We start from the raw sequence: 13,811 nt of genomic DNA, 5'->3' as shown, positions 1-13,811 counted from the left end.
GGCCTTCGGCAATCTCCTGCCAGGTACTGTTGGTAAATTTCGTCTTGGGTTTTACAGTTCTTTCACTATCCCTTTCTGCTTCTCGGGTATGTCTCTCTTTAATGTATTTGGTGGCCATTGCGTCCCACCAGCCAGCCCAACCCTTTTCCTACCTTTGGGAAATGTTGTCACAGTCTCTAGTCTATCCTGGGAGTAGAGCGGGGTTCTGCACAGCTTCCACATTCAGTGTCTTGCTTTTGGCGGCCCTGCAGTGGTAGGCTCTCTCGCGCGTCCTTGGCTGCGTGCCTTCTGCTTGCTTTGACTTTGCTGGTTGGGTTTTCCCTTTCTCCGTCACTGGACAGGCTCTTGCACGGCAGAGCCTCAGGAGACGCTCTTCGCTCCCTTCTCTTCTCCTCGGGTCCCTTGCCACAGAACAGGCCTGTAGTTCCTCGCTCCTCCAGGGCTGGCTTGACAAGGTACGCAGTCCTTCCTTGCTTTTTATCGCTGGGGCTGCCTCTAATAGACTCCACTGAGTTTGTTGGTTCCGCGGGGGGTTTTGGCTCCTTATCTGATCTTCGTCTCAGTGATTGTATGTACTCCATCTAGGTAAGCATCACTCTTCCTCGTCCCAGTATGGTCTGTATGAATGAAGTCCTCTACAGAGATACATAGATGTGTGGGGGATGATAGGGGATTGAGTGTGGTTAGAGGAAAGAGGTGACAGAAATGGAGAGGGTGAATATTACGTTTTCGCAGGGCTATCAATAACTGGTCCTGTGGAGGACTTCCCTCCCCATGAGATCCACCTGCTAAGTACCACCCACAGGGGGACTATCAGATAGCGGCCTCACCTCCCTGGCCTCACGGGAAGGGTCTCCCCACATACTAACAGTGACAATAGCCTGGGATTCGTCACAACATGCAAAGCTTTATTCCAAAAGAAAGCTCTTGTAACATTTGATATAAAAAAATAAAATATTATGATGTATGAATAATTCTTGTGCATTTAACACCAGAAGCAGCTGGTTGGATCCTGCAGGATTTAAGTTCTGCATACCCTGCACTCATGCAGTGTTTTGAAACCATTACCTTGCAAATCATTTATATATTAAAACATGTTGCTATACATTTCAGTATATATGTAAGTCATTTGTATAATAGACTTCTCCCTATTTCTGTCTCGAAACACTCTAGATGATATTCATAAATCTGCACATATGATCCAAAACAGCCATTTTATACTTCTGTGGGAGAATATTGCACATAAATGTGTGACCATCAAAAGGTTTACCTATGCTCAGATGACAGTTCTGCCCCGGCTCCTATATTACTTTACCAATATCCCTTACAACATCCCAGGGGCTTTCTTCAAACACCTGCACACCATGGTGAGAACCTTCCTGTGAGGAGGGGGGAGAAACAGGGTAGCACTGAGTACACTACAAAGGGGTTACGAGTGAGGGGGTATCAAACTCCATGACTTTGAGCGGCACAACTCCGATTCGTGGTGCGATGGCTGGGGGAGGAGACCTCCATAGACGCAATATTTTTTCGGCAAGCACTCCAGCAATACTACTTAAGAGAACTCCTATGGTTAAATGCTGCCCAGGCCAAAGCCCTTCCCAACATGGCCCAGCTGGGCCGAACATTATGGAAACAAGCCTGGAAGATACAAGGCATGCAAGACCCCTGCTCGAGACAGATCCCCTTGATGGGACTGGTAGATACCCAAGTAGCAAGCCTAGCCACGTACAGAGCACAATGGGAGGAAAAAGGAGTAGCCCAAATAGGGGACCTGTGGCAAGAAGGACAATGGGTCGGATTCCAGTCCCTGGTAGAGGAACAGAATGTACACAAAGGCCAATTCATCCTGTATAACAGCTTAGTGCAAGCAATAAAGAAGAGATGGGAAACCATGTCAGAGGCAGAGGACACTGGGGGTGCGTTAGATGCATGGTATGGTGTTTCTGAAGGAGGACACACCGTGTCCAGGCTCTACGAGCAACTATTAGGAACCACCAACAAAAGGACACTGAACGCGCAAGCAAAATGGGAGGAGGAGCTTCAGCAACCTTTCAAGGATGAGGAATGTAACCGAACCCTCCAGTACACAAAAACGTTTTCCAGGAACGCTAGGTTTAGGCAGATGCAAATCTACATTGTGCACAGAGCATATCTAACTCCCAAAAGAATGTCGAAGATGGAAGACGGACAAACTCGGAGCTGCCCACGCTGTCGGGAAGAACAAGCTGACATGGTGCACATTTTCTGGTCGTGCCCGAAAATAATAGACTTCTGGAACATGGTAAAGGAAAGGGCGATGACAGCAGGAATCCATATGCAAGCTTGGTAACCGGCGTCTTACATACTGGGCCTGTACCCGAGGGGAGACAGGCAGATGACACAAGTGGCAAAGATGAAAGACCTGATGACAATACTGGCGAAGCGCCGCATAGCAATGGCATGGAACACGAGTGAAGGACCCTCGAAGGAGGGCTGGTGGGCAGACCTACAAAAGTGGGCAATAGCAGAAACAGCAGTCTGGACGAGAGCCACGCAAAGGGGAGAAAGCAACAGCGGGGCCAGAATACTGGTGTGGAGTACCCTGGTGCAAGACCTGTTCGGAAACGGAGATGGAGACAGCATGAGTGACTCAGGCGGCTCAGAAAGAGAAGAAGCTGACTCGCTCGCGCCCGGGACCGTTATATAGACCAGTGGGAAGACTACACAACCGGGAAGGAGGAGGCCTAGCCGTGGCCTATGTGGACAATGGACAATATAGATACAACTCGAAAGTGCCAGAGTACATGTTCATGGACAAGGAGGAGACACTCCCAGGGGAGGGAGGGGGGTAGCTGGGAGGGGTTGTTTCTCCGTTATAAACTTTACAACATTTGGAGAACGGTCCGTGGCGGTGATGGACCTCGGACATAAAGCAGCTGCCTTCAGGGGGAGGGAGGTTTAGGGAGGGAGGGGAGGAGTTGGGAAAATAATTTTTTCTTTGTTGTAAACAAATAAAAAGAAGCTAAAAAAAAAAGGTTTACCTATGCTCCGGAGAACCCTGAGATTGCACTCAAATCTCTGAGGCTTAAACCCAAGCAAGCCCCTATAGCTTCCATGAAGGCCCTGGTAGTTTGGAGCCAGGCTGTTTGCGGGGGAATGGCTTGTTGATATTAATAGCCATGAAAGTGCCTGTTTTAGTGCTTGCAAAACAAGTAGCTAAGAGCACAAATTAACTCCTTATTTTCCACAACCAAATCAAGCTTACGGTAGAGCACAGTGGGTATAGCACCATGCATGCTTTTTTCAGAGCACCCATGTAATTTGGTTCAGAAAGATGAAGGGCTAAGTTATCTCTGAATGGATTTGAACAATATCTACTATCATATATGTATGTTTGTATTTGAATTTATTTAACAAGAAGGCATTAGTGAGTGCTTTAATCAGAAATACTATTCAAAGGGGCAGAAAGGTGGCATCTTAATTTATTTTTGGAAAGGCTAAATAGGTCTCTTGTTGAGCCTTGAATCAGTGTGACCTGCCAATACTTGCATCCGAAACAAAATCTTTGGTTTCCAATGCCTATGCAAGAAGAGAGACTTAACTTCAGGTGTATAGCATGGATTAACCACTGCTCGTTTTTGTTTAAAGAAGGTTCCTATTTTCACTTAAATCTTTTTCTTTTCTGTTTTTGACACTTGCATTTAGAAATATGAGATGGGTGGCTGTAACTCCAATATAAACAACATAGGATACTTAAACCTACGGTGTAAGGAGTAGGTGACTCGGTGTGATTCAGGGATCACAGTATGTTAATCCCAATATTCCCAAAGATTCCCTAACTAATATTTAGCAGGTGTTTTAGATTCACAGTTATCTCAGGAATCTAGCAACCAGTTCATCCATTGATTTTTCCCAAAGTACTTACTCGCCATTCGCCCTTTGCCTTTGGGCATGTATCACAATCAGATTGTATTACCCTCTTTTCCTAAAGTTGCCATCCTGCATTGATGACAATATTGTTCGCACAAAGACACCTTGTTTAGGGTTTTTATTAGACTGTGCTATTGCAATCCAACAGCCAGTGGCATACATTTTGGGGCCCCTCTACAAGTCTACAAGCCATTCTAAGGGAGCACCCCCAAGCTCCTGAACAAAGCTAGGCCGTGCCACACTCCTAATTCCGGACCAGCCTGGACCAACCCTGCATGCACAGTCCCCATGATGATCATGCTGCTTCAGGGGTACGCCGCTCACTGCACTAAGGGAAAGATGTAAGTATGCTTTTAATCAAAGCTTAATTCTTTCCCTTAGCGTAGAAACAAGGGTGTTGTTCCTGTCCCCTTGCACCTGTATGTATCAGACACCAGTGGCAGCTAGTGAATCTTTTAATTGGATAGGTGTACATATTTGCCATAAATATGCCAGAGTGACTGAGCAAACATTATGAATGTGTTTGTGTGTGTGCAAGGTGCTGCGTGGCCCAGGGGGAAGGCATGGCATATTAGGCTGGGCATTATGAGGCATGCATGGTATCAAGTTCGAGACAGACTCAAAAGTAACAGTTTGAAAACAAACCTTTATTATAAAACTTTGTGTAGTGTTGGTGTAATGCATAACTGGCCCTAACTCTAATGGGGTTGTTCCCTCAACTGAAGCTTCCAAGGGCCGTCGATGTCCGTAAGTCCAAAACCAAAGTCTGTCTGTGTCAAAACCTATGCTTGCCCTCACTATTAAAACAAACCTGACTCTAGGTCTTCTGAAAGAAAAATAGTGGTTAAAAAAGAAATGCAAACCAAGGCTGGTTTCAGGTAGACTTACCATCAGGTTTAGTTCTGCCAGTTTTAAAATAGTTCACCGAAAAAAGCGTGCCCTTGGGGTTTTCCAGTTAGGGCTCTTGCAGCTGGACAATACCATTTACAATGTGTCTGGGTCTCTTGGAGTTCCCTTTCACAAGCTCTGATCCCTCTGGTTCCCAAAGCGAAGGGTCACAGTTCCTTTGGGCCTCTCATGATTCCCTGCCCCAGGTTTAGGCCACTCTGGCTCAAAAGGATTCACACTCTCTTTCTTTATAATTCCTTTTGGTTCCGTAGGGTTCTCTTCCCCCAAACTTAGGCTCCTTCTTGTCTTAAATGAAGGCACACCACTCCTTTCAGGCCTCTCAGGGTTCCCGTCCCCAAGCCTCTAGACCAAGCTCTCCCTCTTCTCAGTAGAAGTCAAGTCTATGGCCCTATATAGGTAGATGGTCGTCCTTGTCTCCGGAGGGCGAGTCTCTCTCCATGAGATCCTTGCGTTGTGTACCATCGCCAGGGGGAATATCGGGTTGCGGTCTCACCTCCCTGGTCTCATAGGAAGGGGTTCCCCCTTGGAGAGAAGTCGCGACATCTACAGATTTGTCACAGTGGCTTGCACCCTAAAATGGCCATGCCACAAGGATTTTGCTTGTCCTATGGCCATAATGTTCTTTGGTCTTCTTCCTGCCTTCTCGTCTGGAAATGCCATACATGGAATGCCTTTCCCATGGAAAGCTGCTGTTTTCGCAGGTAAAAGGTCAGTTTGTTTGTGAGCCTGGTGTGGGGCCTGTGATTGCCTGGTCCCAGTACACATTTGTTTCCCTGAATGTCTGTTTCTGGGAAGTTGTTGTGGCTAGTGGCTATCCATGACTGGATAGTCACTGCCAGTTTGAACGGTGCAGAGCCTTGCCATTGGTTGGCTTGGGCATGCTCACAGCACAAATCTTGGATAAAAGGAGGACTCCTGAAGCCATTCGAAGGATCATCATTGATGCCAAGTCCTTTACAAAGAAGAGCAACAAGTTGATGATCCGAGGATGACCCCTGCAGCTGATCAGCACCAGCTCCAGTGAAGTACCGGTGAGCCTTGGTCCTCTGCCTGATCTCAGGAAGATCCTTGGTGGTGCTTTGACCCCCCCCCCCCAGTGGGAACAATCTGTCTTCACCTATGCTCGTGGATCTGTGCCTTCTGATCTTTTGCAAATGTCCATGGACCAACCGGTAAACTGACCAGCTCCCTCCTGGGCTATCTCGCTGCAGCCATCACTGTTCCAAGTCCAACCTGGTAACTTAGAGGATCTTCACCTTGTGTAACTAGATGCCTGCTTCTGCATTTTCAGCTTTCTTCCATGAACAGAATCTGCTTCTGGGCCTGCTCCTTTGTTCGTCCATTGAAGATCACCTGTCGCTGCCTGGTCGTGGTGACTTTTGTTGCAACACTAGTCTGCTCCCTGAGGTGTTATGCTCCACAGAAGGCTTCATTGTTCTTCGTTGGTTGTTCTACCGGAAGCTGTCTGCAACTGATTCCTAAGCACTGCGACTGACCGAAATGAAATCCCACATCTGAAAGTGATCTCTGCACTCACGATCCCTGGGTCTTGCTTGACGAGACCAAGCACAGAAGAGTGTGTCCCCAATGGATTCCGGAACATCAGCAGTGGTCTCTGGAGGAATCAGAGTCAGTGGGGTACGTTTGCGTACCTGTTTCTGTCTCTCATGTCCTTCATAGGGTTACATGGGCGTAAAGACCTGTCCCTAAATAACTCTTTCCAGACGTGGACCAGTGGATGCGTGGTTAAGGATTGCTTCCTAGGACTATCCTATGGACTGGACTGGGATTGGATGAGTTTACTTACCTGAACTTTAACGACATTTTGACTCTTATTAATCACAGCCATAGCATGCGTCGTCAGTCACTTAAACCTACGTGTGAAGTATACCTTTGGAACTGGTTACTTTTGGGCACAAAGCCTCAAACCATCTAAGGGTTGGCCTTTCTAAAAGCTGGGCATGATAATCTATGGTTACTCTGGGGTGTCTTTTCTATTTCTAATCCATCTGTGTTACACTGGTTATTGAATCAAATGCTGACCTATATCTACTAAAGGTGAATGTATAAATCTGTTTTATAGTGTTAGTGGAACAATATTTAACTAGACGTTTTACTTCCTTAGTGTGTATTGTAAAGGCCTAATAAACTATTGTATATTTATGTACTTACCTGTCTAACTGAAATTATTGGCATTGCTCTGTGTGGACTCGCAGCCATAGACCATTCTCACACCCTTCCTGCGACTAAGCATTGCCGCTCTGTTACCTACTTTGATTGGGTTTGGCTAAACTCTGTGTCTCCCTGTTCACCATATTAGGGTGGCTTCCCAAAATCCTCCCTGCAGGACTTATTTTGGAAATACATCTTAACACCCTTACCCTGCTTCTACTCCTTATCCTAAGACTACAGTCTCTTCTTTACTACCATAGGCAGGTCACATATTGAGTAGGGTAAGGGGGTGGCGTAGGCTGGGTGTCCCAAACCATCATTAAAGGGCTGCTTGGTGCTGCATTGTTGTGTAGTGTATTTTGCTCAGGTCATCTGACAGATTTTATTTATTTATTTATTTATGATAACTTTTGGTCAGTGCTTGCTCTACCCAGGGGGTCTCGGAGCACATTGCAAGGTTCAAAGGTTGAGAATGGAGGAGAAACAAGTTACAAATGTTTTCAGGTTAGGATAGTAAATTAGGATAGACGGTTGGTAGCAGGGGAGATGGGAGTGTGGGGCTTTGTGTGGGGAAACAGATATGTTTTGAGGCTGTTTCGGAAAATGGTGATGGAGGTTGCAGTACGGATCTCAAGAGGTAGGGAGCTCCATGCTCCGGGTGTCCAGTGGAGTAAATGCTTGTTTTTGTGTGCATGTTGTTTTGCAGAGTGGAATGTGTAGCAGACACTGGCTTGCTTGTCTGCTGTTTGTGTGGTTAATAGGTTTGAGTTTGCCATGAAGGTAAGATGGAGTGGGTGGCTTTGAAAACAATGGAGAGTCCTTTGAAAGGAATTCTTTGGGGAACGGGGAACCAGTGGAGTTGGGTGAGAGCTATGGTGATGTGTGAACGGTTGGGTAGGTTGAGGATGATTCTGGCGGCTGCATTGTGAATGGCTTGTAAGGGTGTGTGAGGAGTCAGTAACGTGAGGCAGACAACTGCTTGTGTTTTTATTACTATCAGTAGAAATGTTACCTGTTTTAGTGTAAGTATCAGTTTTATGAACTATATACATGTCTTTTTTGTCTTTCCATATGTTTGAAGAGCAGAATGAAAATTGAGATCAGTTTTGTTCCCGCTGTGTTTCTGACGTTGTAAATCTTCTATTATAGCCTTTGTCTCCATCACCCATGGAGAGCACCATCACATGGCTGGCTGTTCATGAAGATGGCATTAGCATTCTAGAATACAGCTCCATGGTAAGTTTATCTGGCACTTTAATCTTCAAGTATTTCCAAACAGGTGCCCATCCTGGGATAGAACTACAATATAGTCAGTAATCTTTTCAGAGAATAGGGGCACACTTTTTACAAATCCTCTGCTATCTACAGGTCGGTTCAGAATATTTTACCACACATGTAACATTACAAGAATGCACACAAAGAAATATGCAAATGGTAGAAGAGAACAAGAATTGAAAAGCAAAGGAATTCATTATGCCCACACCCTAAAAAGCTGCTTACATGGAGGTATTGAATATTGGTCAAAAGAGCATTTTTGTAACCAATACAATCGGGTCAGTCTCTTTGCACTGGGCCAACACATTATTATGAAAAATGTTCATAATTGTGTGCTCTCCAATGACTTGTAGCTGTAATATGCACATTTAAAAGGAACAAATCAGGAATAGGAAAAGCCTGCTATCGACCTGGCATGAGAATGCCTATAAATATATATATATATATATATATATATATATATATATATATATATATATATATATATATATATATATATATATAATGTAAAATACTAGAACCATTGGCTAATATTCTTTACATTCTTCATGTTTGTGGTCTGCTTATAGTTTTTCATGACCACCATGCCCCCAAATTACCATACGTACATGCCACCACTGTAATAACTTGCCAATGCGAACAATTGTGTAGTTTGTTGCATGTCACACATGAAACTGACTTTTAGTCATTAACGTCAGGTTTTGCAGGACGCATTGTTAGTCAGTATGGAGAAGGTATTTGCCAGTACTACTTACAATAGGTTTATTATTTCCTAACACAAGTGTGCAGCTAGGTTCTTAGGAAAGTGTGACACCTTCAACAGTGGCTGCGATATGTGATGGGTTGCACTTGGGGGTCAGGTGCCACTACCCTCTCTGTGATGTAGAAAGTATAAAAGCTAAGCAGCGCTGTCTAATTGGGTTGTAGGAGCAGAAGACTCCCTTTCCGTGAAGGCTGGGAGCTGAAAGGTGGAGAAAGGCCAGAGGACTGCAGGAGTTGCTGAGTTTGGAGAGATGTTGCTAAATGAGAGCAGAAGGAGGCTACGAGATCTGGAGTTGAGAAAAGAGCTGTTAATATCAGTGGAGCAGGAGGAGGTGGTGATAGATGAAGGTAAAGAAACAAAAAAAAAAGCGATCATATTAAAAGGAGTGGAGCCAGGGGAGGTGATCAGGACTGAAGGGTTGAGGAAGAACATGACAACATCATGAGTGGAGGAGGAGGAGATATCAGGAGCAGGGAGGAGGTAGAAATAAAGAGACTAATAACATCAAAAGAGAGTGAAAGGATGGACATGGCTACAATCAACAAGGTGACAAGGTCTCGAGCAAAAGATTGGCAAGCAGAAGTGATGGAAGGGGAGAGGTTTACAGAGAAAGGGGAAACAAATAGAGAAGGATAATAGTCTGGGGGGAGATGTTGAAGGAGGACAGGACACGGCAGAGGAGAAAGACTCTGCAGGCAAAGAAGAGAGGTGAACATTTGAGTTCAGGAAAAATACAGATGCTCTGGTAACATCAGAAGAGAGCACTACAGAGGGCTAAGGAGGTAGTAGAGAGGGTCAAGCAGTGAGAAAGAGAGAAACGAGGACTAGGGCCTAGCCACCCAGAATAGGTTGGTGCCTGCAAGCCAATTCTACTCTAGTCAGGCCTAAACAGTGGGAGGAGGAATGAGACCTGTTGAAGGTGTGTGTGTTCAGTTAGAGAAGGTAAGGGGAAGATGACTAGGGTCTAGTCCCCCTCACTGATGAGGAGCCCTCTTTTGCTCTCTTTGCCAGTCACGACCAATGGCCTGTCCTCTGACAAATTGTAAGGAAAATAGCGACCCAAGAACCGAATGGTAAAAATAATCAAAAGGCCGAATAATCACTGCACAAGGTGTATTACATGCAAAAAGGTCTCTGACAGTCCCGTAGAACCGAGCTGACATGGAGCTTGTCACTTCCCAAGATTTTACAGGTTATATACCAATGCGAATATCCCCCTATAGTCCCTGGACCGATTGACCACATCTTATCTAAACCCATTCCCTTAGACACTCCCCCTACATCATCACTACCAGGGAATGATGTTACCAGAGCTTCTGTATTATTGCTGAACTCAAATGTTCACCTCTCTTCTTTGCCTTACGAGATTGATGATTTGAACTTATTGACACATTCATGAATTGAGGCTGCCACGTGATGTGCACCCCTCCGATCCAAACGCGATCAAAGTAACCTGTCGAGGCCCACTATGCTGTGATAAGACAATAGGCCTTCACATTATACCAGACATCGCCGTGCACACAAGCTGCCTCCCTGACTTTGTACTAAATGGATTGCCATCATCAATTCTGCTCCTCTCTATAGTCCAATCCAATCTTACACCAAGTTAAGTCTCCTATGTTGTGTACAGTCATCATATGGAAGCTACTGCCTCACAGTGTTGTGATTATTATCGAGTGCCAAAACCAATCGCCTAAGTACTGTCATCTTTTGCCAGGTAAAGCCTGAAATGATAGCTACATGATTCAGTATGTTTGTTTTTGAATAGTAAAACTTATCTACATCACTTTCGGTGATCTTAATTTGAGATGTTAGGGAAAATTAGGCAGTGTGAGGTCAAGTGATTTCCCAGGATCACACATAAGGGTCAAGTGGAAAAGCTGGGAATTGCACCTATTTTGCTGTCTCCAATTTGCCCAATAGACAACTTTTCCTACTATTCTTTGTTTAATAGTGTATCAACAGACTAGGAATTTTGCATTACATTCTTTCATGAGCAGAAAGTGTTTTGTGTTTAATAAAGCAGATTTGTGAAGCACCAAACCACACAACCACATTCTAAATGAATATGAAAAAGATTAATCTAAACCTATTGAGTAAAACAAGTAGGTTTTATTGTTATGGGATGTAGGAGTAACACAATTACCGGGGGTAATCACTTCATTCACTGAGTTAACTGCATCCCTTTTTACATACTGCATACAAATGTTAATTTCCTAAATGTACAAGAGGGCGTAGAAATAACTGATTTCCAGTTAACAATCCAGTCATACATTAAACATTTCACAGCAAACTGCAGAAACAATAATTGCACATCCGTACATATAGGTGTGCACACATACACACACACACACACACAAAATGTATACACAGGAAAACAGCTACTCACAGAATAATAATTCTGAAGATGCCATGGCAAATGCTATTGTAGAAAATGTTTTGTTTCTTTATAAAAATCAACAAAGCGTGCATTCCTTCAGAAATTACTTTTGAGGGTGGATACCACTGTACAAGCAGTCATAATTTTGAAAAGTAGAATGGCATTTTACACGCTTTCAGTGTTAAGAAAAGTGATTTGTTTCAGGCCAACAAATGTTTTTTCTTTGACCAGTCAGTGTGAGGGCCAGTAGGCCTGGTGTCACAGAGGCAGAGCTTGGGTTAGCAAGGATATTGAGAGGGGTAGCTGTTGGTACCCCTAACAAGCCCAAAACGACGTCCATGTGCATAATTGCCACAGGATACATTAATTTTAGAAACCTGCGTTGATCCTGAAATATGTTAAATCGTCCAGTTAGGTGAGGTGCGTCATTTGTGAATTGTTCTTTAAAAATTCGAGAGAGAATCCATACGGGCCTCTTCCGTTATGCAAAGAGCAGAATTCGGCACACCCCATTCAATCAATCAATTGACTGGTTTGAGTTTTTGTTAAGTGCATGTATACCCAAAGCCGTCTTAGCGCTGCTGATATTGAATATTGAACATAATGTGATATCCTGGACGCTATGCATCTTCAGAAAACAACCAGCTTTTCAAGCCCTTCCAAAATCGTAGATGAACCTTAATATCTCTCAAATTCAAAGGTATAGTATTCTAGAGACAACGAGCTTACTGAGAGAAGAAAGTCCCACATCCTTTCGAAAGATAGTAATTTGCAACAGATGACCAATTGAAGAGCGAATATTGGGGTTAGGTGAATACGGTACAAATCTTTTCTGAATAGACGGAGCACTCAAACCATAAAAATCTTTGAGTAATGCAGAGTATCTTAAATATGATTTATCACAACAGAATCCAGTGCAGTTTCCAACTCACTGTCCGAATATGATCTCTATGGCCTATTCTAGAAAGCATTCTCACAGCAGGATTGTTTTACTATCTGGAAACGCTGCAGGAGATAAGCTGGAAGGCCAAGAAGTCAAGCATTGCCATAGTCAGGTCTAGATGATATATCAGCTGAAACTACTGAAGCCCAGCCATCAGTGTTCGAGTAAGGTAACATTTTTGAAGAATATTTAAATTAAAGAAAAAGCAAATACCCACCCACCACTACATAACCCTGTTGGGCTAGGGACAGCGGGCTTGCTATACATTGTAAAGTCCAGACTTTTGAATGATAAAGACGTTTAGGGACAACAGCTGATAGAAGTGGGTAAATTGTTTCTCTTACAGAATTCTATGACAATTTAGGAACAAGGGTCACCGAAAAGAAGTGGTCATAAAGAGCATCATTCTCAGCAAGATCGGGTGAGTACAGAGAAAAGTAAAAGCTTTCACTATCTTCTCGTCATCGGTTTCCTGTCATCAGTTCCTCATCAGGTTTGTGCCATACACAGGCACTGGCGATCAGAAGATATTCAGGCTTCTCGCCACAGTAGTCTCTATCGTTGTTCGGGCGTCCTGCCCACCACTCTGCAAGTGTGGTCAAGCCATCACCATGTTCATTGTTCCATTCTTCCTCCTCGTAATGCTTTCCTTGTGGCTATACACACCGGCCCTCTGGCGTCTCGCCTTCTGTGTCTTGTTGAAAGTAGCGAGCTCCGGGACCTGTCTCAGCTTCACCTCCACAAGGTGTGATGATGTCAGGGGGCTTCACCTGTGCATAGCACTCTCTTCCTTTCCTCTTGCTCTGACTAATCCCAGTTAAATATACGTCTCTCGTTAAAAAAACATCTTCCTTTCGTTTTCCATGTCGGTTTCTTTTTGCATTGCCTTCAGCCAAATGTAAAGATGCTGCATTGCTCTTTAAATTAGACACACCCATGTATGCAGCCATGGTAGGTGGTTTATGGAGTTCCTCAAAAGAAAGGCAAATCCTTGTCTCGGCAGGGGGAGTCTCTCAAGGTGGGGTCCCACTTGCTTTGACCCATAGGGAGGAACTTGCAGAGCGGGCTCACCCCCCCCCCCCCCCGAGCCTCACAGGGGGAGGCTACCCCTTGGGGAGAAGGGATGAACACCTGCGATTCACCAGTGGGGTCATTTCATCATAAATGATAAATGCATGCCAGGGACCACCAACGCCTTCACTTACTTATTGCTGGTCGTCTGCATGTAATTTTCAACATTCTCAAAGCGGAGTGTCAAAATAAAGAATAAACGGCCTCATTCTAACTTTGCCAGTATCCTGGCAGTATAGCCGCAGGATTCCGGCAAATGTAGATACCATTTCCGGGACTCGGTCCGGCGGCATTGCCGCCGGACTCAGAGTACCGGAGTAACAGTGTAAATCCCTGAGGGGATTTGCTGTCATTACCAGCACCGGCAATGATGGTTTTATTTGCTG

General features: G+C 44.6%; 1 protein-coding gene across 1 annotated transcript in view; it reads left to right on the top strand.

The window, feature by feature from the left end:
- PLEKHH2 (pleckstrin homology, MyTH4 and FERM domain containing H2) overlaps positions 1-13,811 on the top strand; it is a 1,974,292-nt gene that overhangs the window by 1,783,265 nt on the left and 177,216 nt on the right. The window contains exon 27 of the mRNA XM_069608462.1: positions 8,143-8,229. Within this exon, the coding sequence (XP_069464563.1) occupies positions 8,143-8,229 (87 nt within the window). The remainder of the gene's footprint in view (positions 1-8,142; positions 8,230-13,811) is intronic.

This window comes from Ambystoma mexicanum, chromosome 4q, assembly GCF_040938575.1.
Source record: "Ambystoma mexicanum isolate Mex_15411 chromosome 4q, UKY_AmexF1_1, whole genome shotgun sequence".
Lineage (NCBI taxonomy): Eukaryota > Metazoa > Chordata > Amphibia > Caudata > Ambystomatidae > Ambystoma > Ambystoma mexicanum.
Note: the sequence above shows the minus strand (reverse complement) of the source record. Positions and strands in the feature narration are given on the sequence as shown.